General features: G+C 45.8%; 1 protein-coding gene across 2 annotated transcripts; it reads left to right on the top strand.

The window, feature by feature from the left end:
* On the top strand, positions 1–26979 carry LOC135573624 (ubiquitin thioesterase ZRANB1-like). Of its 2 annotated transcripts, none has more exons than XM_065022893.1 (4): positions 1–225; positions 1143–2193; positions 23715–23902; positions 26743–26979. In XM_065022893.1, exons 2-4 carry the CDS (start codon positions 1206–1208, stop codon positions 26962–26964), a joined length of 1398 nt encoding a protein of 465 aa, XP_064878965.1. In that variant the 5' UTR covers positions 1–225; positions 1143–1205; the 3' UTR covers positions 26965–26979. The 2 variants fall into 2 exon arrangements, with proteins under 2 accessions (XP_064878965.1, XP_064878966.1); XM_065022894.1 differs by lacking the exon at positions 1–225 and adding an exon at positions 615–821.
* Positions 26980–27392: the final 413 nt, after the last annotated feature.

The following is a 27392-nucleotide window of genomic DNA, read 5'->3' as shown; positions in this document are numbered from 1 at the left end:
GTTGTTCGCGAACGATTCATCCCCACTAACCATGGAGTCCGGATTCACAACATGATATAAAGAGCGAAACGGAAGGGAGCTTTACACTATAACATAGTCCCCTTTTTATTTATTTTCTCCCGTATAGTTTACAGTCGGCAAAGATAAACATGTGAGAGAGAAAAAGGAGAGTAAAGAAATTCCACTGGAAGAACGGACTTAGAAAGGCAGGACTGAACGATTCAGGTTTGTTATGTTGTCTGGACCAAGGAGGAGGAAAAGTACACAGGGAAAGATACGATTCATCAATGAGTTAGGTAGCTAGGTAACTAGGTAACTATAGTTTTAGTAGCTAATGACAACGATCAATTGATCGACGACAAAAGACAATGTTGTTCATTATTGAGTATAATAGGATTAGCTAGCTAGTAGCTAACGTTAGCTAATGTTAATAGATTGGCAAAGCTAGCTAGCAAGCTAACCGTCCGCTAACTAGCTAGCGTAGTTAACATCGAACAATATCCTTTTAAAAATCGGGGGACGTTGAGGGGGGGGGGGGGGGTGTTTATTTCAATATTTCACCCCCGTCACAGACGGTAAAACAACAACAACATGGCTGTCCGTGTTTCAAACCCCGACAGGTGGTGTCTCCGTAACAAAAAGCGAACTAGTTAGCATTTCGCGCTAGCTGACGTTAATGGTGGTGGTGCTGGGAGGGGGTTGAGTTGCTTGGCAAAGCTACAGTGTTTAGTCCAGGTACTGAAGTCTGTGGTGGGCCCCTTAGCTACTAGCGAGACAGTATGTCCTGAGTTGGGAGAGTACGGAACATGAAATTGTTCTCGGTAAGCTTTAAAAAAAAAAAAAACCGGAATGAAATGCAGATAAATGTGTCGTCTTTCCAAACACTTATTATTATTATTATTATGTTATTGTCTGTTCAGCTAAAAAGGTTTACCCTATCCATATTTGTTATATATCGACCTATTTTATATATATTTTTTATGGTATGCAAACTATTTTTTGCTAAAGTATCTTATGACATATGGATGTCATAAGGTGAACGCACCAATTTGTAAGTCGCTCTGGATAAGAGCGTCTGCTAAATGACTTAAATGCAAATGTAAATGTATCCCTTACATTTCTGTGCATTTCTGTGTTCGCAGACAGTGCCATACTGATCCCCTTGGTAACGGGAACAGAACCGTTTTCTTTCTACCTCATCCGTGATGACCGAGGTGGGAGTGAAGTGGGCCTGCGACTACTGCACCTATGAGAACTGGCCGTCCGCTGTTAAGTGCACCATGTGTCGTGCACAGTGTCCCAGCAGCCCCATAATCACAAAGGAGACCTACAATAGCAGCCCCAGCAGTCTTAGTACAGAGCCTAGTTGTGGCTGGCAGGACCCTCCAAGCCCCGAGGGAAGCTGTGGTAGCCTCCTCATCTACCCAGACTCCAGTGCCAGGCCCCGTGTCAAGCCCCCTAGCATGACTGAGAATAGCTCCAAATGGTCCTGTCAGATGTGCACCTACTTGAACTGGCCCCGTGCCATCCGCTGTACCCAGTGTCTGTGTCAGCGCCATCAGAGGACCCCATGCAGCCCCACAGAGGCCCCCCAGACATCAGGCTCCAATGTGGGCCACCGCCCAGCCCCTCCTCCCCCCATGGACCCTTGTACAGAGGAGTACAACGACCGGAACAGACTCAACAGACTCAACACCCGAGGTGGTGGTGGTGGTGGTGGTGGTGGCGGCAGTAGCAGTGGGCAGCACTGGACTTGCACGGCCTGTACTTACCAGAACTATCCCAAGACCCGGAAGTGCATTGTCTGCGACCACCCCCAGCCTCAACCTAACAACCGGGAGGCTATTCCTATAGAGCTGGCTGGGCAGTCCGAGGAGTCTTCCTCCTCCACATCCTCAATCATCAATGAACAGGACAGAGACTGGGCCAGGTGGAGAGGGAGTGGGGGGAGCTGCAGTAGAGGGCTGAGCGGGGGACAGAGACAGGGACTGGGACAGAGGATGACTTCTCCACCCACCTCTAAGAAGGAGGCGGAGGTAAAGATGGACTTCCAGAGGATTGAGCTGGCGGCCGGCGCGATGGGCAGCGGAGAGGAGCAGCATCGTCATCCGGAGAACATTGATTTCAAGAAGACCAAACAGATCAAGAACAGGATGAGGAAAACGGACTGGCTGTTCCTTAATGCTTGTGCAGGTGAGTGAGTGGCTATTATAGGATCTAAGTTAAGTGTTTCCTGTACATAAAGTCTTCCTGTTTGTGAATGGACGTTACAGACACAAGATCAGGTGAAAATGAATGGAACACTCTCGTTTCTGGCCACACTACACTAGTTCACCCTGGTTGTCACTAACTGGTCAAGCTGCACTAGTTCACCCTGGTTGTCACTAACTGGCCAAGTTACACTAGTTCACCCTGGTTGTCACTAACTGGTCAAGCTGCACTAGTTCACCCTGGTTGTCACTAACTGGCCAAGTTACACTAGTTCACCCTGGTTGTCACTAACTGGTCAAGCTGCACTAGTTCACCCTGGTTGTCACTAACTGGCCAAGCTGCACTAGTTCACCCTGGTTGTCACTAACTGGCCAAGCTGCACTAGTTCACCCTGGTTGTCACTAACTGGCCAAGTTACACTAGTTCACCCTGGTTGTCACTAACTGGTCAAGCTGCACTAGTTCACCCTGGTTGTCACTAACTGGCCAAGTTACAAAGTGATGGAGGGGGGGGGGGATCTATAGTTAGATATCACAATATTATTCAGTAAGATTTTATCTCAATACTTTGACTCTCGTGTATCCATTTTGTGTTGTTAGCTAGCGCTAGTCGGCTGTACCTGCGCCAAACTCTGGTATTTTTAATCCTATAGGTTATTAATTTTAACCCCCGTATAGTCGATGTCTACGCCCCCCTGGGGACATCTAATTAGCATAATACAACAATCTGTCTGTGTGTTGTTGTTGTTGTATGGGCTGTCTCTCAATCCACAGCATCCACCAATGACGGCCCTCCGCCTCTGAGGTGGGAGGCGGCCGAGCTACAGCGGTGTTTGTCAGACACGAGACATCCAGAAAATGAGATTTTTCTCATGAAAACATTTGGTAGCGTCCCAGTTGTTTTGGTCTACGAACTCTATGGAAAGATGAGACTCTCACGCTGGTGTCCGTGGGTCCTTAGTCTCAAAATGTCTTAAATTCAGTTTTCTCGGGTCTTAAATGTGACGGAGTGACTACCGTGGTTCTGTTATATTGTGCCGATGCTTAATTGATGCTACGCGAGTGGAAAAAAATTATATATTATTGAACGTTAAAAAAATACTCAAGCTGCATATGATGATGTAGAGCGACCTGGTCGTACGCCGGAGAACGACCCACATGGGCCTCTGTGTACACGTCTGGTCGTATGCCTGGAGAGCGACCCACATGGGCCTCTGTGTTCACGTCATGTCTGGTCGTACGCCTGGAGAGCGACCCACATGGGCCTCTGTGTACACGTCATGTCTGGTCGTACGCCTGGAGAGCGACCCACATGGGCCTCTGTGTTCACGTCTGGTCGTACGCCTGGAGAGCGACCCACATGGGCCTCTGTGTACACGTCTGGTTGTACGCCTGGAGAGCGACCCACATGGGCCACTGTGTACACGTCATGTCTGGTCGTACGCCTGGAGAGCGACCCACATGGGCCTCTGTGTACACGTCTGGTTGTACGCCTGGAGAGCGACCCACATGGGCCACTGTGTACACGTCATGTCTGGTCGCACGCCTGGAGAGCGACTCACATGGGCCACTGTGTACACGTCTGGTCGCACGCCTGGAGAGCGACCCACATGGGCCTCTGTGTACACGTCATGTCTGGTCGTACGCCTGGAGAGCGTCCCACATGGGCCTCTGTGTACACGTCTGGTCGCACGCCTGGAGAGCGACCCACATGGGCCACTGTGTACACGTCATGTCTGGTCGCACGCCTGGAGAGCGACCCACATGGGCCTCTGTGTACACGTCATGTCTGGTTGTACGCCTGGAGAGCGACCCACATGGGCCACTGTGTACACGTCTGGTCGCACGCCTGGAGAGCGACCCACATGGGCCTCTGTGTACACGTCATGTCTGGTCATACGCCTGGAGAGCGACCCACATGGGCCACTGTGTACACGTCATGTCTGGTCGCACGCCTGGAGAGCGACCCACATGGGCCTCTGTGTACACGTCATGTCTGGTTGTACGCCTGGAGAGCGACCCACATGGGCCACTGTGTACACGTCTGGTCGCACGCCTGGAGAGCGACCCACATGGGCCTCTGTGTACACGTCATGTGCCAGTATGAATCAGGCTGTTGCCAGAGGAGAGAGCCAGGTAGCCTACCATTTGATATATAAGCTGTGAGCGTTTATCTCTAAGCACTACTCGGCCTTGGCTAGATTGAATCCACTTGAGCAGAGAGATATATGTCTTGTGGATGCACAAGGTGTTTGTTGGAGGAATGACTATCTAGAAGGAAAATAGATGTGTTGCGGTTAGTGGTTCAGCAGCTGCATTGTTACATAATGAACACACACAGAACTACAGTATTATTAAGGAAGGGCTTAGTTAGAAGGGAATCTTGGACCCATTCAATCCCTGACTGTTTGTCCTTTGCTGTTCAGGGAGAATCTCTGATAGTGAAAGTATTCCCTCAGGCCTGTAGGGATGAACTTTGGCTAGGCTGGGAGCAGACTGAGACAGAGAGGAGGAAGGCTTGGGGAGCAGACTGTGACAGAGAGGAGGAAGGCTTGGGGAGCAGACTGTGGCAGAGAGGAGGAAGGCTGGGAAGCAGACTGTGGCAGAGAGGAGGAAGGCTTGGGGAGCAGACTGTGGCAGAGAGGAGGAAGGCTTGGGGAGCAGACTGTGACAGAGAGGAGGAAGGCTTGGGGAGCAGACTGTGGCAGAGAGGAGGAAGGCTGGGAAGCAGACTGTGGCAGAGAGGAGGAAGGCTTGGGGAGCAGACTGTGGCAGAGAGGAGGAAGGCTTGGGGAGCAGACTGTGACAGAGAGGAGGAAGGCTGGGGAGCAGACTGTGACAGAGAGGAGGAAGGCTGGGGAGCAGACTGTGACAGAGAGGAGGAAGGCTGGGGAGCAGACTGTGACAGAGAGGAGGAAGGCTGGGGAGCAGACTGTGACAGAGAGGAGGAAGGCTGGGGAGCAGACTGTGACAGAGAGGAGGAAGGCTTGGGGAGCAGACTGTGACAGAGAGGATGAAGGCTGGGGAGCAGACTGTGACAGAGAGGATGAAGGCTGGGGAGCAGACTGTGACAGAGAGGAGGAAGGCTGGGGAGCAGACTGTGACAGAGAGGAGGAAGGCTGGGGAGCAGACTGTGACAGAGAGGAGGAAGGCTGGGGAGCAGACTGTGGCAGAGAGGAGGAGAGGTCTGCTCTCTGTCTGGGTCCAGTGGGAGAGTGGCGACCGAGGGAGGGACAGAGTGAGCAGGAGACCGACAGGGAGAAAGAGACGGACGGGGAGAAAGAGACGGACGGGGAGAAAGAGACGGACGGGGAGAACGAGACGGACGGGGAGAACGAGACGGACGGGGAGAACGAGACGGACGGGGAGAACGAGACGGACGGGGAGAACGAGACGGACGGGGAGAAAGAGACGGACGGGGAGAAAGAGACGGACGGGGAGAAAGAGACGGACGGGGAGAAAGAGACGGACGGGGAGAAAGAGAAAGAGACGGACGGAGAGAAAGAGACGGACGGGGAGAAAGAGAGAGGCTGTCTCCCTCCCTCCCCTGCCTGTGTGTCCAGAAACTCCTCTCTCTCCTTGGGGACAGAGTGTGATCTAGCGGGACAGCCTCCTCTAGCTGGCTCTCCTTGGGGACAGAGTGTGATCTAGCGGGACAGCCTCCTCTAGCTGGCTCTCCTTGGGGACAGAGTGTGATCTAGCGGGACAGCCTCCTCTAGCTGGCTCTCCTTGGGGACAGAGTGTGATCTAGCGGGACAGCCTCCTCTAGCTGGCTCTCCTTGGGGACAGAGTGTGATCTAGCGGGACAGCCTCCTCTAGCTGGCTCTCCTTGGGGACAGAGTGTGATCTAGCGGGACAGCCTCCTCTAGCTGGCTCTCCTTGGGGACAGAGTGTGATCTAGCGGGACAGCCTCCTCTAGCTGGCTCTCCTTGGGGACGGTCTCCTTCTTGTCTATATTGAATACAACATTTAAACATTCACTGTAGGTTGTAAAAAGTATGTGAACCCCACAAGGCTAATGACTTCTCCAAAAGATCATTGGAGTCAGGAGTCAGTTAACCAGGAGTCAGGAGTCAGCTAACCTGGAGTCAGCTAACCTGGAGTCAGCTAACCTGGAGTCAGCTAACCTGGAGTCAGCTAACCTGGAGTCAGCTAACCTGGAGTCAGCTAACCTGGAGTCAGCTAACCTGGAGTCAGCTAACCTGGAGTCAGGAGTCAGCTAACCTGGAGTCAGCTAACCTGGAGTCAGGAGTCAGCTAACCTGGAGTCAGCTAACCTGGAGTCAGCTAACCTGGAGTCAGCTAACCTGGAGTCAGCTAACCTGGAGTCAGCTAACCTGGAGTCAGGAGTCAGTTAACCTGGAGTCAGGAGTCAGTTAACCTGGAGTCAGGAGTCAGCTAACCTGGAGTCAGCTAACCTGGAGTCAGCTAACCTGGAGTCAGTTAACCTGGAGTCAGGAGTCAGCTAACCTGGAGTCAGGAGTCAGTTAACCTGGAGTCAGGAGTCAGCTAACCTGGAGTCAGCTAACCTGGAGTCAGCTAACCTGGAGTCAGCTAACCTGGAGTCAGGAGTCAGTTAACCTGGAGCCCAATCAATGAGATGAAATTGGAGATGTTGGTTAGAGCTGCCTTGCCCTATAAAAAACACTCACAAAATGTTAGTTTGCTATTCACAAGAAGCATTGCCTGATGTGGCCCAGGCCTCGAACAGAAGAGACCTCAGAAGACCTAAGATGAAGAATTGTCAACTTGCATAAAGCTGGAAAGGGTTACAAAAGTATCTCTAAAAGCCTTGATGTTCATCAGTCCACGGTAAGACAAATAGTCTATAAATGGAGAAAGTTCAGCACTGTTGCTACTCCCCCTAGGAGTGGCCGTCCTGCAAAGATGACTGCAAGAGCACAGGAGCAGAATGCTCAATGAGGTTAAGAAGAATCCTAGAGTGTCAGCTAAAGATTTACAGAAATCTCTGGAACATGCTGACATCTCTGTTGACGAGTCTACGATACGTAAAACACTCAACAAGAATAGTGTTCATGGGAGGACACCACGGAAGAAGCCACTGCTGTCTAAAAAAAACATTGCTGCACGTCTGAAGTTTGTAAAAGAGCACCTGGATGTTCCACAGCTCTACTGGTAAAATATTCTGTGGACAGATGAAACTACAGTTGAGTTGTTTGGAAGGAACACACAACACTATGTGTGGAGAAAAAAAGGCACAGGACACCAACATCAAAACCTCATCCCAACTGTAAAGTCTGGTGGAGGGAGCATCATGGTTTGGGGCTGCTTTGCTGCCTCGGGGCCTGGACAACTTGTTTATCAAGATATTTTGCAGGAGAATGTTAGGCTATCTGTCCGCCAATTGAAGCTCAACAGAAGTTGGGTGATGCAACAGGACAACGACCCAAAACAGAATGGCTTCAACAGAAGAAAATACTTCTCCTGGAGTGGCCCAGTAGGACTCCGGACCTCAACCCGATTGAGATGCTGTGGCATGACCTCAAGAGAGCGGTTCACACCAGACATCCCAAGAATATTGCTGAACTGAAACAGTTTTGTAAAGAGGAATGGTCCAAAATTCCTCCTGACCGTTTTGCAGGTCTGATCCACAACAACAGAAAACGTTTGGTTGAGGTTATTGCTGCCAAAGGAGGGTCAACCAGTTATTAAATCCAAGAGTTCACATACTTTTCCCACCCTGCACTGTGAATGTTTACACGGTGTGTTCAATAAAGACATGAAAACGTATAATTGTTTGTGTGTTATTAGTTTCAGCAGACTGTGTTTGTCTGTTGTTGTGACCTAGATGAAGAACAGATCAAATTTTATGACCCAATTTATGCAGAAATCCAGGTAATTCCAAAGGGTTCACAGACTTTTCCTTGCCACTTTATGTCCTAATAATTCAAAAACATTGCTCAGAAAACCAGGTGTTTTTTAATCAGCGTATGCTTACTTCAAATATGACCTGACACACGTTTAAGATCAGCAGAGAAAGGTAGCCTAGTGGTTAGAGTGTAGGGGCGGCAGGGTAGCCTAGTGGTTAGAGTGTAGAGGCGGCAGGTAGCCTAGTGGTTAGAGTGTAGAGGAGGCAGGGTAGCCTAGTGGTTAGTGTAGAGGTGGCAGGGTAGCCTAGTGGTTAGAGTGTAGAGGTGGCAGGGTAGCCTAGTGGTTAGAGTGTAGAGGTGGCAGGGTAGCCTAGTGGTTAGAGTGTAGAGGAGGCAGGGTAGCCTAGTGGTTAGAGTGTAGAGGTGGCAGGGTAGCCTAGTGGTTAGAGTGTAGAGGAGGCAGGGTAGCCTAGTGGTTAGTGTAGAGGTGGCAGGGTAGCCTAGTGGTTAGAGTGTAGAGGTGGCAGGGTAGCCTAGTGGTTAGAGTGTAGAGGTGGCAGGGTAGCCTAGTGGTTAGAGTGTAGAGGTGGCAGGGTAGCCTAGTGGTTATAGTGTAGAGGCGGCAGGGTAGCCTAGTGGTTAGAGTGTAGAGGCGGCAGGGTAGCCTAGTGGTTAGAGTGTAGAGGCGGCAGGGTAGCCTAGTGGTTAGAGTGTAGAGGGGGCAGGGTAGCCTAGTGGTTAGAGTGTAGAGGGGGCAGGTAGCCTAGTGGTTAGAGTGTTGGACTAGTAACCGGAAGGTTGCAAGTTCAAATCCCCGAGCTGACAAGGTACAAATCTGTCGTTCTGCCCCCTGAACAAGGCAGTTAACTCCACTGTTCCTAGACCAGTTAACCCACTGTTCCTAGGCCGTCATTGAAAATAAGAATTTGTTCTTAACTGACTTGCCTGGTTAAATAAAGGTAAAATAAATAAATTATTAATATTCATGTAAACATAACTCACTGATGCTTCTTTAAACCTGGTTAGTGCTGACTGCTCTGCTGGACCAAGCAGTCACCCATCCATCCTAGCAGGAGGTTAAAAATAGCCTTGACCTAACATGAGCACAACACATGACAACACTGTGACAGTCTGACCTTGGCTCTGATTACTCCCCTCTGTCCACAGTCAGACGGTCTGTTGTTGAGACACAAATAATATTGTCTTGGGACGTGCATATTGACCAATGACTGATGTTGACTGGGTGAGGGCTCTGTGAGGGCTCTGTGAGGGCTGTCAACTCTCTCACCACCTCACAGCTCATCTAACTTAGTGATGAATACATGTATTGTCCTCTCTCTCTCTCTCTCTTTCTCTCTCTCTCTTTCTCTCTTCTCTCTCTCTCTTTCTCTCTCTCTCTCTCTCTCTCTCTGTCTCTCTCTCTCTGTCTCTCTCTCTCTCGCTCTCTTTCTCTCTCTCTCTCTCTCCCTCCTCTCCCTCTCTCTCTCTCTCTCTCTTCTCTCTCTCCCTCTCTGTCTCTCTGTCTCTCTCTGTCTCTGTCTCTCTCTGTCCCTCTCCCTCTGTCTCTCTCTCTGTCCCTCTCCCTCTGTCTCTCTCTCTCTCTCTCTACGGCAGATGTCTCTGTCCAATTATGGAGTTTGTTATTGAGACACAAATAATAATGTCTTGGGGACGTGCATATTGACCATTGTCTGGTTGAGAGCTCTGTGATAAATACATGTACTGTTCTCTCTGAGACACAGTCAATATATATCAAAATAAACTATTAATCAGGCCTATTATTTGACCTTGCTGGTGAACATTAGGTCGGCTAACCTCTCCTCTCCCCTATGGTCCGATGTCTGTCTCTGTCCGGCTAGTGAACATTAGGTCGGCTAACCTCTCCCCTTCCCCCTATGGTCCGATGTCTGTCTCTGTCCGGCTAGTGAACATTAGGTCGGCTAACCTCTCCCTCCCCTCTATGGTCTGTCTCTGTCCGGCTAGTGAACATTAGGTCGGCTAACCTCTCCCCTTCCCCCTATGGTCCGATGTCTGTCTCTGTCCGGCTAGTGAACATTAGGTCGGCTAACCTCTCCCTCCCCTATGGTCTGATGTCTGTCTCTGTCCGACTAGTGAACATTAGGTCGGCTAACCTCTCCCCTCCCCTCTATGGTCCGATGTCTGTCTCTGTCCGGCTAGGGGAACATTAGGTCGGCTAACCTCCCCTCCCCTCTATGGTCCGATGTCTGTCTCTGTCCGGCTAGTGAACATTAGGTCGGCTAACCTCTCCCTCCCCTCTATGGTCTGATGTCTGTCTCTGTCCGGCTAGTGAACATTAGGTCGGCTAACCTCTCCCCTCCCTCTATGGTCTGATGTCTGTCTCTGTCCGGCTAGTGAACATTAGGTCGGCTAACCTCTCCCCTCCCCTCTATGGTCCGATGTCTGTCTCTGTCCGGCTAGTGAACATTAGGTCAGCTAACCTCTCCTCCCCTCTATGGTCCGATGTCTGTCTCTGTCCGGCTAGTGAACAATAGGTCAGCTAACCTCTCCCCTCCCCTCTATGGTCCGATGTCTGTCTCTGTCCGGCTAGTGAACATTAGGTCGGCTAACCTCTCCCCTCCCCCTCTATGGTCTGATGTCTGTCTCTGTCCGGCTAGGGAACATTAGGTCGGCTAACCTCTCCCCTCTATGGTCCGATGTCTGTCTCTGTCCGGCTAGTGAACATTAGGTCGGCTAACCTCTCCCCTCCCCCCTATGGTCTGATGTCTGTCTCTGTCCGGCTAGTGAACATTAGGTCGGCTAACCTCTCCCCTCCCCTCTATGGTCCGATGTCTGTCTCTGTCCGGCTGGTGAACATTAGGTCGGCTAACCTCTCCCCTCCCCTCTATGGTCCGGTCCGATGTCTGTCTCTGTCCGGCTAGGGAGTTTGTTGTTCAGGTAAAATAATGTCTTGAGTCGTTGTTGAGACAAAGTTGGCTAACACCTTGAAGGGGTACCTACTAACTGACCTAATGACTAGGGGCTGGTACTATTACCTACTAACTGACCTAATGACTTCATGACTAGGGGCTGGTACTATTACCTACTAACTGACCTAATGACTAGGGGCTGGTACTATTACCTACTAACTGACCTAATGACTAGGGGCTGGTACTATTACCTACTAACTGACCTAATGACTAGGGGCTGGTACTATTACCTACTAACTGACCTAATGACTAGGGGCTGGTACTATTACCGTATAACTGACCTAATGACTAGGGGCTGGTACTATTACCTACTAACTGACCTAATGACTAGGGGCTGGTACTATTACCTACTAACTGACCTAATGACTAGGGGCTGGTACTATTACCTACTAACTGACCTAATGACTAGGGGCTGGTACTATTACCTACTAACTGACCTAATGACTAGGGGCTGGTACTATTACCTACTAACTGACCTAATGACTAGGGGCTGGTACTATTACCTACTAACTGACCTAATGACTTCATGACTAGGGGCTGGTTCTATTACCTACTAACTGACCTAATGACTTCATGACTAGGGGCTGGTACAGTTACCTACTAACTGACCTAATGACTTCATGACTAGGGGCTGGTACTATTACCTACTAACTGACCTAATGACTAGGGGCTGGTACTATTACCTACTAACTGACCTAATGACTAGGGGCTGGTTCTATTACCTACTAACTGACCTAATGACTTCATGACTAGGGGCTGGTTCTATTACCTACTAACTGACCTAATGACTAGGGGCTGGTACTATTACCTACTAACTGACAATATGACTAGGGGCTGGTTCTATTACCTACTAACTGACCTAATGACTAGGGGCTGGTACTATTACCGTATAACTGACCTAATGACTAGGGGCTGGTACTATTACCGTATAACTGACCTAATGACTAGGGGCTGGTACTATTACCTACTAACTGACCTAATGACTAGGGGCTGGTACTATTACCTACTAACTGACCTAATGACTAGGGGCTGGTACTATTACCTACTAACTGACCTAATGACTAGGGGCTGGTTCTATTACCTACTAACTGACCTAATGACTAGGGGCTGGTACTATTACCGTATAACTGACCTAATGACTAGGGGCTGGTACTATTACCTACTAACTGACCTAATGACTAGGGGCTGGTACTATTACCGTTTAACTGACCTAATGACTAGGGGCTGGTACTATTACCTACTAACTGACCTAATGACTAGGGGCTGGTACTATTACCGTATAACTGACCTAATGACTAGGGGCTGGTACTATTACCTACTAACCGACCTAATGACTAGGGGCTGGTACTATTACCGTATAACTGACCTAATGACTAGGGGCTGGTACTATTACCTACTAACTGACCTAATGACTAGGGGCTGGTACTATTACCTACTAACTGACCTAATGACTAGGGGCTGGTACTATTACCTACTAACTGACCTAATGACTAGGGGCTGGTACTATTACCTACTAACTGACCTAATGACTAGGGGCTGGTACTATTACCTACTAACTGACCTAATGACTAGGGGCTGGTACTATTACCTACTAACTGACCTAATGACTTCATGACTAGGGGCTGGTTCTATTACCTACTAACTGACCTAATGACTTCATGATTAGGGGCTGGTACAGTTACCTACTAACTGACCTAATGACTTCATGACTAGGGGCTGGTACTATTACCTACTAACTGACCTAATGACTAGGGGCTGGTACTATTACCTACTAACTGACCTAATGACTAGGGGCTGGTTCTATTACCTACTAACTGACCTAATGACTTCATGACTAGGGGCTGGTTCTATTACCTACTAACTGACCTAATGACTAGGGGCTGGTACTATTACCTACTAACTGACAATATGACTAGGGGCTGGTTCTATTACCTACTAACTGACCTAATGACTAGGGGCTGGTACTATTACCGTATAACTGACCTAATGACTAGGGGCTGGTACTATTACCGTATAACTGACCTAATGACTAGGGGCTGGTACTATTACCTACTAACTGACCTAATGACTAGGGGCTGGTACTATTACCTACTAACTGACCTAATGACTAGGGGCTGGTACTATTACCTACTAACTGACCTAATGACTAGGGGCTGGTTCTATTACCTACTAACTGACCTAATGACTAGGGGCTGGTACTATTACCGTATAACTGACCTAATGACTAGGGGCTGGTACTATTACCTACTAACTGACCTAATGACTAGGGGCTGGTACTATTACCGTTTAACTGACCTAATGACTAGGGGCTGGTACTATTACCTACTAACTGACCTAATGACTAGGGGCTGGTACTATTACCGTATAACTGACCTAATGACTAGGGGCTGGTACTATTACCTACTAACCGACCTAATGACTAGGGGCTGGTACTATTACCTACTAACTGACCTAATGACTTCATGACTAGGGGCTGGTACTATTACCTACTAACTGACCTAATGACTAGGGGCTGGTACTATTACCTACTAACTGACCTAATGACTAGGGGCTGGTACTATTACCTACTAACAGACCTAATGACTAGGGGCTGGTACTATTACCTACTAACTGACCTAATGACTAGGGGCTGGTACTATTACCTACTAACTGACCTAATGACTAGGGGCTGGTACTATTACCTACTAACTGACCTAATGACTTCATGACTAGGGGCTGGTTCTATTACCTACTAACTGACCTAATGACTTCATGACTAGGGGCTGGTACAGTTACCTACTAACTGACCTAATGACTTCATGACTAGGGGCTGGTACTATTACCTACTAACTGACCTAATGACTAGGGGCTGGTACTATTACCTACTAACTGACCTAATGACTAGGGGCTGGTTCTATTACCTACTAACTGACCTAATGACTTCATGACTAGGGGCTGGTACTATTACCTACTAACTGACCTAATGACTAGGGGCTGGTTCTATTACCTACTAACTGACCTAATGACTAGGGGCTGGTACTATTACCGTTTAACTGACCTAATGACTAGGGGCTGGTACTATTACCTACTAACTGACCTAATGACTTCATGACTAGGGGCTGGTACTATTACCTACTAACTGACCTAATGACTAGGGGCTGGTACTATTACCTACTAACTGACCTAATGACCAGGGGCTGGTACTATTACCTACTAACTGACCTAATGACTTCATGACTAGGGGCTGGTACAGTTACCTACTAACTGACCTAATGACTAGGGGCTGGTACTATTACCTACTAACTGACCTAATGACTAGGGGCTGGTACTATTACCTACTAACTGACCTAATGACTTCATGACTAGGGGCTGGTACAGTTACCTACTAACTGACCTAATGACTAGGGGCTGGTACTATTACCTACTAACTGACCTAATGACTAGGGGCTGGTACTATTACCTACTAACTGACCTAATGACTAGGGGCTGGTACTATTACCTACTAACTGACCTAATGACCAGGGGCTGGTTCTATTACCTACTAACTGACCTAATGACTTCATGACTAGGGGCTGGTACTATTACCTACTAACTGACCTAATGACTAGGGGCTGGTACTATTACCTACTAACTGACCTAATGACTAGGGGCTGGTACTATTACCGTATAACTGACAGTTATGGATGAAGACTGTCATGAAATAAAATAACGTCATAAACAGAAATACACTCAAAATTAAAGTGGAAAAGCACACTACAGGCTGATCCAACTTTGATGTAATTACCTTAAAACAAGTCCAAATGAGGCTCAGTAGTGTGTTTGGCCTCTACGTGCCTGTATGACCTCCCTACAACGCCTGGGCATTCTCCTGATGAGGTGGCGGATGGTCTCCTGAGGGATCTTCTCCCAGACCTGGACTAAAGCATCCGCCAAATCCTGGACAGTCTGTGGTGCAACGTGGCGTTGGTGGATGGAGCGAGACATGATGTCCCAGATGTGCTCAATTGGATTCAGGTCTGGGGAACGGGCGTGCCAGTCCATAGCATCAATGCCTTCCTCTTGCAGGAACTGCTGACACACTCCAGCCACATGAGGTCTAGCATTGTCTTGCATTAGGAGGAACCCAGCATATGGTCTCACAAGGGGTCTGAGGATCTCATCTCGGTACCTAATGGCAGTCAGGCTACCTCTGGCGTCCACATGGAGGGCTGTGCGGCCCCCCAAAGAAATGCCACCCCACACCATGCTGGAGGATGTTGCAGGCAGCAGAACGTTCTCCACGGCGTCTCCAGACTGTCACGTCTGTCACATGTGCTCAGTGTGAACCTGCTTTCATCTGTGAAGAGCACAGGGCGCCAGTGGCGAATTTGCCAATCTTGGTGTTCTCTGGCAAATCCCAAACGTTCTGCACGGTGTTGGGCTGTAAGCACAACCCCCACCTGTGGACGTCGGGCCCTCATACCACCCTCACGGTGTTGGGCTGTAAGCACAACACCAACCTGTGGACGTCGGGCCCTCATAACACCCTCACGGAGTTGGGCTGTAAGCACAACCCCCACCTGTGGACGTCGGGCCCTCATAACACCCTCACGGAGTTGGGCTGTAAGCACAACCCCCACCTGTGGACGTCGGGCCCTCATAACACCCTCATGGAGTTTTTTTTGTAATGTCAGTTGAGTTGAATCAACAAATCACATGGCTCGTATTTTACTTCCTGCTTTTTGGTCCTGAATGAGGATTCCCATTCTATTCATTATATTTCTATGGCAGCACATGCAGTCAGAGGCGGGGGATTGGAGAAAATGTACATCAATAAAATGAGAGGAGGCGGGGGATTGGAGAAAATGTACATCAATAAAATGAGAGGAGGCGGGGGATTGGAGAAAATGTACATCAATAAAATGAGAGGAGGCGGGGGATTGGAGAAAATGTACATCAATAAAATGAGAGGAGGCGGGGATTGGAGAAAATGTACATCAATAAAATGAGAGGAGGCGGGGGATTGGAGAAAATGTACATCAATAAAATGAGAGGAGGCGGGGGATTGGAGAAAATGTACATCAATAAAATGAGAGGAGGCGGGGGATTGGAGAAAATGTACATCAATAAAATGAGAGGAGGCGGGGATTGGAGAAAATGTACATCAATAAAATGAGAGGAGGCGGGGGATTGGAGAAAATGTACATCAATAAAATGAGAGGAGGCGGGGGATTGGAGAAAATGTACATCAATAAAATGAGAGGAGGCGGGGGATTGGTGAAAATGTACATCAATAAAATGAGAGGAGGCGGGGATTGGAGAAAATGTACATCAATAAAATGAGAGGAGGCGGGGATTGGAGAAAATGTACATCAATAAAATGAGAGGAGGCGGGGGATTGGAGAAAATGTACATCAATAAAATGAGAGGAGGCGGGGGATTGGAGAAAATGTACATCAATAAAATGAGAGGAGGCGGGGGATTGGAGAAAATGTACGTCAATAAAATGAGAGGAGGCGGGGGATTGGAGAAAATGTACAATAAAATGCTATTCGAACAGCTATTACGGTGACCACAATCATTCGACTGCCCTATCATACCATCTACTAACCTACATAATGACTTCATACCACCTACTAACCTACATAATGACTTCATAACTCCTACTAACCTACATAATGACTTCATACCATCTACTAACCTACATAATGACTTCATACCACCTGCTAACCTACATAATGACTTCATACCACCTACTAACCTACATAATGACTTCATACCACCTACTAACCTACATAATGACTTCATACCACCTGCTAACCTACATAATGACTTCATACCACCTGCTAACCTACATAATGACTTCATACCACCTACTAACCTACATAATGACTTCATACCATCTACTAACCTACATAATGACTTCATACCACCTACTAACCTACATAATGACTTCATACCACCTACTAACCAACATAATGATGTCATAACTCCTGCTAACCTACATAATGACTTCATACCACCTACTAACCTACATAATGACTTCATACCACCTACTAACCAACATAATGATGTCATACCACCTTCTAACCTACATAATGACTTCATACCACCTACTAACCTACATAATGACTTCATACCACCTACTAACCTACATAATGACTTCATACCACCTACTAACCTACATAATGACTTCATACCACCTACTAACCAACATAATGATGTCATACCACCTTCTAACCTACATAATGACTTCATACCACCTGCTAACCTACATAATGACTTCATAATAGCCTACATAATGTCTGGCCAGGGAGTCTGTTGTTGAGATACAATACTGTCATAAGTCTGGCTAGAGAGTTTGCTGTTGAGATACAATACTGTCATAAGTCTGGCTAGAGAGTTTGCTGTTGAGATACAATACTGTCATAAGTCTGGCTAGAGAGTTTGCTGTTGAGATACAATACTGTCATAAGTCTGGCTAGAGAGTTTGCTGTTGAGATACAATACTGTCATAAGTCTGGCTAGAGAGTTTGTTGTTGAGATACAATACTGTCATAAGTCTGGCTAGAGAGTTTGTTGTTGAGACACAATATTGTCTTGGGACATGCATATTGACCAATGAATGTGATATTGTCTGGGTTATTAGGTTTTCTTTTTGTATTTATTTAACTCGGCAAGTCAGTTAAGAACAATTTTTTCTTTTTACAATGACGGCCTTATCCTCTTCCCCGGCCAAACCTGAGCCGTTTGTGCGGGGACTCCCAACTACGGCCGGATGTGATGCAGCCTGGAGTCGAACCAGGTACTGCAGTGACGAGTCCTGCACTGAGATGTAGTGTCTTAGACCACTGCGCCACTCAGGTGCAAATGAGGCCAACCAGACATCACTTTACAGTTTATTATCTGACTTAGTGACTAATATTAGAGCACAGGTTGAAGAAAAACTCTGATCCAATGATCTCATTGGTTTTAGTTTCAGTACTGGTTATTCTGAAGAACTCTGATCGGAGGATCTCATTGGTTTTAGTTTCAGTACTGGTTATTCTGAAGAACTCTGATCGGAGGATCTCATTGGATTTAGTTTCAGTGCTGGTTATTCTGAAGAACTCTGATCGGAGGATCTCATTGGTTTTAGTTTCAGTGCTGGTTATTCTGAAGAACTCTGATCGGAGGATCTCATTGGTTTTAGTTTCAGTGCTGGTTATTCTGAAGGACTCTGATCGGAGGATCTCATTGGTTTTAGTTTCAGTACTGGTTATTCTGAAGAACTCTGATCGGAGGATCTCATTGGTTTTAGTTTCAGTGCTGGTTATTCTGAAGAACTCTGATCGGAGGATCTCATTGGTTTTAGTTTCAGTACTGGTTATTCTGAAGAACTCTGATCGGAGGATCTCATTGGTTTTAGTTTCAGTACTGGTTATTCTGAAGGACTCTGATCGGAGGATCTCATTGGTTTTAGTTTCAGTACTGGTTATTCTGAAGGAAGCTGATTGGAGGATCTCATTGGTTTTAGTTTCAGTACTGGTTATTCTGAAGGACTCTGATCGGAGGATCTCATTGGTTTTAGTTTCAGTACTGGTTATTCTGAAGGACTCTGATCGGAGGATCTCATTGGTTATTCTGAAGGAAGCTGATCGGAGGATCTCATTGGTTTTAGTTTCAGTACTGGTTATTCTGAAGGAAGCTGATCGGAGGATCTCATTGGTTTTAGTTTCAGTACAGTACATTTATTCACACTGAGCGTAATACATTTATTCACACTGAGCGTAATACATTTATTCACACTGAGCGTAATACATTTATTCACACTGAGCGTAATACATTTATTCACACTGAGCGTAATACATTTATTCACACTGAGCGTAATACATTTATTCACACTGAGCGTAATACATTTATTCACACTGAGCGTAATACATTTATTCACACTGAGCGTAATACATTTATTCACACTGAGCGTAATACATTTATTCACACTGAGCGTAATACATTTATTCATACTGAACGATGGATGTACACGGTGAGGCGTGGCTTAACGTGACCACACCCCCGAGTAGGGTACAGCCGTAGGGTACAGCCGTAGGGTACATCCTTTACTCTCATGTTAAATCACCTATTTTACTCATAACCCGACAACGGCTGTAGTTTATTTTAAAAACATATATATTTTTTTCGTTCTATAAACATTTGGGATATGCTTGGTTGGTCGTTTTTTTTCAAACATACTTCAACGTCGTTCCAATCAACAAACTGTACTGTATACCACTTACTTTAGTGTACTGTAAACGATTGCTTGGCTGCCTCTGATCTGGAGGACTCACTAAACACAGAACATCCCTGGACATCTCTACTGCCTCTGATCTGGAGGACTCACTAAACAGAGAACATCCCTGGACATCTCTACTGCCTCTGATCTGGCGGACTCACTAAACAGAGAACATCCCTGTTCATCTCTACTGCCTCTGATCTGGAGGACTCACTAAACAGAGAACATCCCTGGACATCTCTACTGCCTCTGATCTGGAGGACTCACTAAACAGAACATCCCTGGTCCTACTGCCTCTGATCTGGAGGACTCACTAAACAGAGAACATCACTGGACATCTCTACTGCCTCTGATCTGGAGGACTCACTAAACACAGAACATCACTGGACATATCTACTGCCTCTGATCTGGAGGACTCACTAAACAGAGAACATCACTGGACATCTCTACTGCCTCTGATCTGGAGGACTCACTAAACACAGAACATCCCTGGTCATCTCTACTGCCTCTGATCTGGAGGACTCACTAAACACAGAACATCCCTGGACATCTCTACTGCCTCTGATCTGGAGGACTCACTAAACACAGAACATCCCTGGACATCTCTACTGCCTCTGATCTGGCGGACTCACTAAACACAGAACATCCCTGGTCATCTCTACTGCCTCTGATCTGGAGGACTCACTAAACACAGAACATCCCTGGTCATCTCTACTGCCTCTGATCTGGCGGACTCACTAAACAGAGAACATCCCTGGACATCTCTACTGCCTCTGATCTGGAGGACTCACTAAACACAGAACATCCCTGGTCATCTCTACTGCCTCTGATCTGGAGGACTCACTAAACACAGAACATCCCTGGACATCTCTACTGCCTCTGATCTGGAGGACTCACTAAACAGAGAACATCCCTGGACATCTCTACTGCCTCTGATCTGGAGGACTCACTAAACACAAATGCTTTGTTTGTAAATTATGTCTGGGTGTAGGAGTGTGCCCCTGGCTATCCGTCAATAAAAATAAAACTGTGCCTTCTGGTTTGCTTTATATAAGAAATGTGTAATGGTTTATACTTTTACTTTTGATACTTAAGTATCTTTAAAACCAAATACTTCTCCTCCTCTTCCTCCTTACTCAAATGAGATTAAGGATACCTCCCAAACAACTCCCTATATAGTGCACTACTCTTGACCAAAGCCCTATGGAGGGGGGACTAGGAACAGTAACCTACATAATGGCTTCATAAAGTCTACTAACCTACATAATGACTGACGACAAAAGCCCCACGGGGGACTAGGAACACTAACCTACTTAATGACTTCATAATGCATACTAACCTACATAAAGGCTTCATAATGCATACTAACCTACATAATGACTTCATAATGCATACTAACCTACATAATGACTTCATAATGCCTACTAACCTACATAATGGCTTCATAATGCCTACTAACCTACATAATGACTTCATAATGCCTACTAACCTACATAATGGCTTCATAATGCCTACTAACCTACATAATGGCTTCATAATGCATACTAACCTACTTAATGGCTTCATAATGCCTACTAACCTACATAAAGGCTTCATAATGCATACTAACCTACATAATGGCTTCATAATGCCTTATAACCTACTTAATGACTTCATAATGCCTACTACCCTACACAATGGCTTCATAATGCCTTATAACCTACTTAATGACTTCATAATGCATACTAACCTACATAATGGCTTCATAATGCCTTATAACCTACTTAATGACTTCATAATGCATACTAACCTACATAATGGCTTCATAATGCCTTATAACCTACTTAATGACTTCATAATGCCTACTACCCTATATAATGGCTTCATAATGCCTTATAACCTACTTAATGACTTCATAATGCATACTAACCTACATAATGGCTTCATAATGCATACTAACCTACATAATGCCTTATAACCTACTTAATGACTAGAATAATGCATACTAACCTACATAAGGCCCAAAGCCCGTGATATGAATGTTTGAGATTAATTAGCAGTGACTAGGAACAGCATGGAGCCCATTCAGTATGTGATGGATAATGATGTGGAGGTCTTTTAATGAACACCACAGCCGGTCCATTACATCTAGCGTTTTATAACCATCTGTCTGTATGGGGCCGTACCTCTGGAGACGATCCGAGCTTTAATCCATTCGGATACGGTTGCAGAAGCAGCACATTTGGGATATAATATTTCAAATGGAAAGCTCATGTATCTGTCTGCAATGATATGAATGTTTGAGGACTATACCTCTTGACAATGTCCCATGTACAATATCGGTTCTTTTAATGGCCACGTTAGACATCATATTTCAAATGGAAAGCTCATGTATCTGTCTGCAATGATATGAATGTTTGAGGACTATACCTCTTGACAATGTCCCATGTACAATATCGGTTCTTTTAATGGCCACGTTAGACATCATATTTCAAATGGAAAGCTCATGTATCTGTCTGCAATGACATGAATGTTTGAGGACTATACCTCTTGACAATGTCCCATGTACAATATCGGTTCTTTTAATGGCCACGTTAGACATCATATTTCAAATGGAAAGCTCATGTATCTGTCTGCAATGATATGAATGTTTGAGGACTATACCTCTTGACAATGTCCCATGTACAATATCGGTTCTTTTAATGGCCACGTTAGACATCATATTTCAAATGGAAAGCTCATGTATCTGTCTGCAATGATATGAATGTTTGAGGACTATACCTCTTGACAATGTCCCATGTACAATATCGGTTCTTTTAATGGCCACGTTAGACATCATATTTCAAATGGAAAGCTCATTCATCTGTCTGCAATGATATGAATGTTTGAGGACTATACCTCTTGACAATGTCCCATGTACAATATCGGTTCTTTTAATGGCCACGTTAGACATCATATTTCAAATGGAAAGCTCATGTATCTGTCTGCAATGACATGAATGTTGTTGATAGAAACTTGGTTCACGGGTTGGATGTATGTCAAAGTACATTGAGGGACGTTATCTAGGCTAAAGGCCTACACAAAGCCAAGCAAGCATACAGGCCTCGACCTACGGTATATCTCTTAACAATGACCGGCCTGACTGTTCACTGCCAGCTCTATAGGCCTCGACCTACAGTATATCTGTTAACAATGACCAGCCTGACTGTTCACTGCCAGCTCTATAGGCCTCGACCTACGGTATATCTCTGAACAATGACCAGCCTGACTGTTCACTGCCAGGTCTACAGGCCTCGACCTACAGTATATCTCTTAACAATGACCAGCCTGACTGTTCACTGCCAGGTCTACAGGCCTCGACCTACAGTATATCTCTTAACAATGACCAGCCTGACAGCCTGACTGTTCACTGCCAGCTCCACAGGCCTCGACCTACAGTATATCTCTTAACAATGACCAGCCTGACTGTTCACTGCCAGCTCCACAGGCCTCGACCTACGGTATATCTCTTAACAATGACCAGCCTGACTGTTCACTGCCAGCTCTAATATTTCCCTTTCTGTGGATGACAAGAGTAGGGAGAGATGACAGTCAGGATCTGACAGCAGAACAGTGTTTGTAGAAGCGAGGGAGGAACACAATGTCTGTACAGAATTTATATTTATCTTGACGGTCTCACAGTGGCAGATACACAGTGTGTTGTGTTCAGTGAAGTCAGTGGATTTGTTTTAATGTTTATTTGTTGATTTAAACGTGTAAACTAGTACTATTTGTTGTTTTAAACGTGTAAACTAGTACTATTTGTTGTTTTAAACGTGTAAACTAGTACTATTTGTTGATTTAAACGTGTAAACTGTAGTACTATTTGTCGTTTTAAACGTGTAAACTGTAGTACTATTTGTCGTTTTAAACGTGTAAACTAGTACTATTTGTTGTTTTAAACGTGTAAACTAGTACTATTTGTCGTTTTAAACGTGTAAACTGTTGTACTATTTGTTGTTTTAAACGTGTAAACTGTAGTACTATTTGTTGTTTTTCGTAGAGACAAATAAAGTTTCAATTTAATATAACTTGTTCCGGGTCATCCCCAGTAATGAGTTCCTCCCTCCCTCCCTGTCTCTGTCTATCTGGCTACCTTTAGACAGGCAGCCCAATTCTGATCTTCTTTTGACCAATCACATCAGCTCTTTTCAAAGCAAAACATACAGTGGGGCAAAAAAAAGTATTTAGTCAGCCACCAATTGTGCAAGTTCTCCCACTTAAAAATACGAGAGAGGCCTGTAATTTTCATCATAGGTACACTTCAACTATGACAGACAAAATGAGCATTTTTTTCTCTCCAGAAAATCACATTGTAGGATTTTTAATTAATTTATTTGCAAAGAAAATATGTTTTTTCCCCACTGTATATATATATATTTTTTAAATCAGAATTCTGTCTAAATGTAGCCTAGGTGTCTGCTTATGATTTAAATTTTTTAGCCTAAATGGTAAAAACAAAATAAATGTGTGTGCTGCAGGTGTGGTGGAGGGGAACATGGCTGCTGTCGAGGCCTACAAGTCGTCCGGCGGTGACATCGCCCGTCAGCTGACTTCAGACGAGGTCCGTCTCCTGAACCGCGCCACTGCCTTCAACGATGGCTTTACGCTAGTTCACCTGGCCATCCGCTTCCAGAGACAAGACATGTTGGCTATCCTTCTCACTGAGGTAAAGTTACATTTTGTTTTTGAAATACATAAAGAGTCAAGGTGAATGTCCAGATTCGAAACAATTTTGTCCCTCGCATGGACCGACTAGCTATTTGGAACAGTACCAATTATCCGAATGGCTCGAACGTAAAGTGATTAGAAGTCAGGGAGACAAAGAATCCAGAAAGGGAAAAAAAACAAAAATGGCGTCTGACTCACGGTCAGATGCATCACAACTGTAATTCACATATAAACAAGCAACTGTAACTCATTCGTTTCCCGAATCAGACATCTTGAAATCCAACATAAGTTTCCTGAAACGTGTCACATTTAAAACATTTTTGCAAGTAGGACAGATTTATTCTAATCCAAGTACTCTTATATATATATTTTTTTATTTATTTTAAAGCACTGAGGCTGATGCAACATATTAGATCATTAAAAATCTTAAAATGTTGATCAAGTTTTATTTATTCATATTATAAGCTCAACAATACGCATTTGGCTGTATGAGCGAGCTAATCTTCTAAATTTGCAATTAGCGGGGAAACATTGTTCTCTAAAGCATTACCACATGTGTGAGCGGTTTCATGTGACACAGAGATGAAAAATATCTGTTCGAAATTAAGGAAGGGGAGATCTAAAGATGCTAGCATGGCTACAACTAGCATAGAATATGAGAAACATTTTGGTTTGTATTTATTATGGATCCTCATTAGTTCCTGCCAAGGCAGTTGCTACTCTTCCTGGGGTTTATTATGGATCCCCAATAGTTCCTGCCAAGGCAGCAGCTACTCTTCCTGGGGTTTATTATGGATCCTCATTAGTTCCTGCCAAGGCAGCAGCTACTCTTCCTGGGGTTTATTATGGATCCCCATTAGTTCCTGCCAAGGCAGCAGCTACTCTTCCTGGGGTTTATTATGGATCCCCAATAGTTCCTGCCAAGGCAGTTGCTACTCTTCCTGGGGTTTATTATGGATCCCCATTAGTTCCTGCCAAGGCAGCAGCTACTCTTCCTGGGGTTTATTATGGATCCCCATTAGTTCCTGGGGTTTATTATGGATCCCCAATAGTTCCTGCCAAGGCAGCAGCTACTCTTCCTGGGGTTTATTATGGATCCCCATTAGTTCCTGCCAAGGCAGCAGCTACTCTTCCTGGGGTTTATTATGGATCCCCAATAGTTCCTGCCAAGGCAGTTGCTACTCTTCCTGGGGTTTATTATGGATCCCCATTAGTTCCTGCCAAGGCAGCAGCTACTCTTCCTGGGGTTTATTATGGATCCCCATTAGTTCCTGCCAAGGCAGCAGCTACTCTTCCTGGGGTTTATTATGGATCCCCATTAGTTCCTGCCAAGGCAGCAGCTACTCTTCCTGGGGTTTATTATGGATCCCCATTAGTTCCTGTCAAGGCAGCAGCTACTCTTCCTGGGGTTTATTATGGATCCCCATTAGTTCCTGTCAAGGCAGCAGCTACTCTTCCTGGGGTTTATTATGGATACCTATTAGTTCCTGGGGTTTATTATGGATCCCTATTAGTTCCTGGGGTTTATTTTGGATCCCCATTAGTTCCTGCCAAGGCAGCAGCTACTCTTCCTGAGGTTTATTATGGATCCCCATTAGTTCCTGCCAAAAGCAGCAGCTACTCTTCCTGGGGTTTATTATGGATCTCCATTAGTTCCTGCCAAGGCAGCAGCTACTTTTCCTGGGGTTTATTATGGATCCCCGTTAGTTCCTGCCAAAAGCAGCAGCTACTGATCCTGGGGTTTATTATGGATCCCCAATAGTTCCTGCCAAGGCAGCAGCTACTCTTCCTGGGGTTTATTATGGATCCCCATTAGTTCCTGCCAAGGCAGCAGCTACTCTTCCTGGGGTTTATTATGGATCCCCATTAGTTCCTGCCAAGGCAGCAGCTACTCTTCCTGGGGTTTATTATGGATCCCCATTAGTTCCTGCCAAGGCAGCAGCTACTCTTCCTGGGGTTTATTATGGATCCCCATTAGTTCCTGCCAAGGCAGCAGCTACTCTTCCTGGGGTTTATTATGGATCCCCATTAGTTCCTGCCAAGGCAGCAGCTACTCTTCCTGGGGTTTATTATGGATCCCCATTAGTTCCTGCCAAAAGCAGCAGCTACTGATCCTGGGGTTTATTATGGATCCCCATTAGTTCCTGTCAAGGCAGCAGCTACTCTTCCTGGGGTTTATTATGGATCCCTATTAGTTCCTGGGGTTTATTATGGATCCCTATTAGTTCCTGGGGTTTATTATGGATCCCCATTAGTTCCTGCCAAGGCAGCAGCTACTCTTCCTGAGGTTTATTATGGATCCCCATTAGTTCCTGCCAAGGCAGCAGCTACTTTTCCTGGGGTTTATTATGGATCCCCGTTAGTTCCTGCCAAAAGCAGCAGCTACTGATCCTGGGGTGTAGCAAAATTAAGGCAGTAAAATACCATTTTAAAAACATTACAATACATTCACAACATATTTCAAAATGCATTAAGTGTGTGCCCTCAAGCCCCTACTCTACTACCTCATATCTACAACACGAAACCCTTGTGTAAGTGTGTGTACAGTGGGGGTGTTCTTTAATGGAAGCCTCTCAACATAATCCAGGTAGAATCCGGAATTCCCCAGGGCAGCTGTCTAGGCCCCTTACCTTTTTCAATCTTTACTAATGACATGCCACTGGCTTTGAGTAATGACTCAACACTATACACAATTTGTAAGTCGCTCTGGATAAGAGCGTCTGCTAAATGACTTAAATGTAAATGTAAAATACACGTCAGCTACTACAGCGACTGAATTTACTGAAATGAAAAGCTGTCTTGTCATAATGAGTCTGTCCTCCCTCCATCCCCGTGCAGGTGTCCCAGCAGGCAGCTAAGTGTATCCCTGCCATGGTGTGTGGTGAGCTGACAGAACAGATCCGCAGGGAGATCGCTGCCTCTCTCCACCAACGTAAAGGAGACTTCAACTGTTACTTCCTCTCTGACCTGGTGACCTTCACTCTGCCCGCAGGTGACCGACCTGCCCTCCTGTCCTTACTGTACATCTTGCTGTTTGTCCTCAGTGTTCCTCAGGGATGATGAATGGATGGTTAACAAGCTAAATGTCAGAGGGAGATTTGTTCATCATGATAAAAATTTGCAAAATGACTGAAATGTTTCATCCAATTTCAAGTTGTTCTGTATATAAAACACATTTAGGAAGTATGTTTAAGTGTATGAATTAACAATGTAGGTTATCCTTGTAGTAAAGTAGCTAGTCTTAGTGAGGGAGAGACTGTATCCAGCCTTGTAGTACAGTAGCTAGTCTTAGTGAGGGAGAGACTGTATCCAGTCTTGTAGTACAGTAGCTAGTCTTAGTGAGGGAGAGACTGTATCCAGTCTTGTATTACAGTAGCTAGTCTTAGTGAGAGAGAGAGAGACTGTATCCAGTCTTGTAGAACAGTAGCTAGTCTTAGTGAGGGAGAGAGAGACTGCATCCAGTCTTGTAGAACAGTAGCTAGTCTTAG

Source organism: Oncorhynchus nerka, linkage group LG10, assembly GCF_034236695.1.
Source record: "Oncorhynchus nerka isolate Pitt River linkage group LG10, Oner_Uvic_2.0, whole genome shotgun sequence".
Taxonomy (NCBI): Eukaryota; Metazoa; Chordata; class Actinopteri; order Salmoniformes; family Salmonidae; genus Oncorhynchus; species Oncorhynchus nerka.
Note: the sequence above shows the minus strand (reverse complement) of the source record. Positions and strands in the feature narration are given on the sequence as shown.

Bases quoted from the DNA above. Each gene is read 5' to 3' on its own strand.
- LOC135573624 (XM_065022893.1), top strand. From the start codon at position 1,206: ATGACCGAGGTGGGAGTGAAGTGGGCCTGCGACTACTGCACCTATGAG. The intron at 2,194-23,714 runs GTGAGTGAGTGG...TGTGTGCTGCAG, and splicing joins GTTCCTTAATGCTTGTGCAG to GTGTGGTGGAGGGGAACATG. The intron at 23,903-26,742 runs GTAAAGTTACAT...ATCCCCGTGCAG, and splicing joins TGGCTATCCTTCTCACTGAG to GTGTCCCAGCAGGCAGCTAA.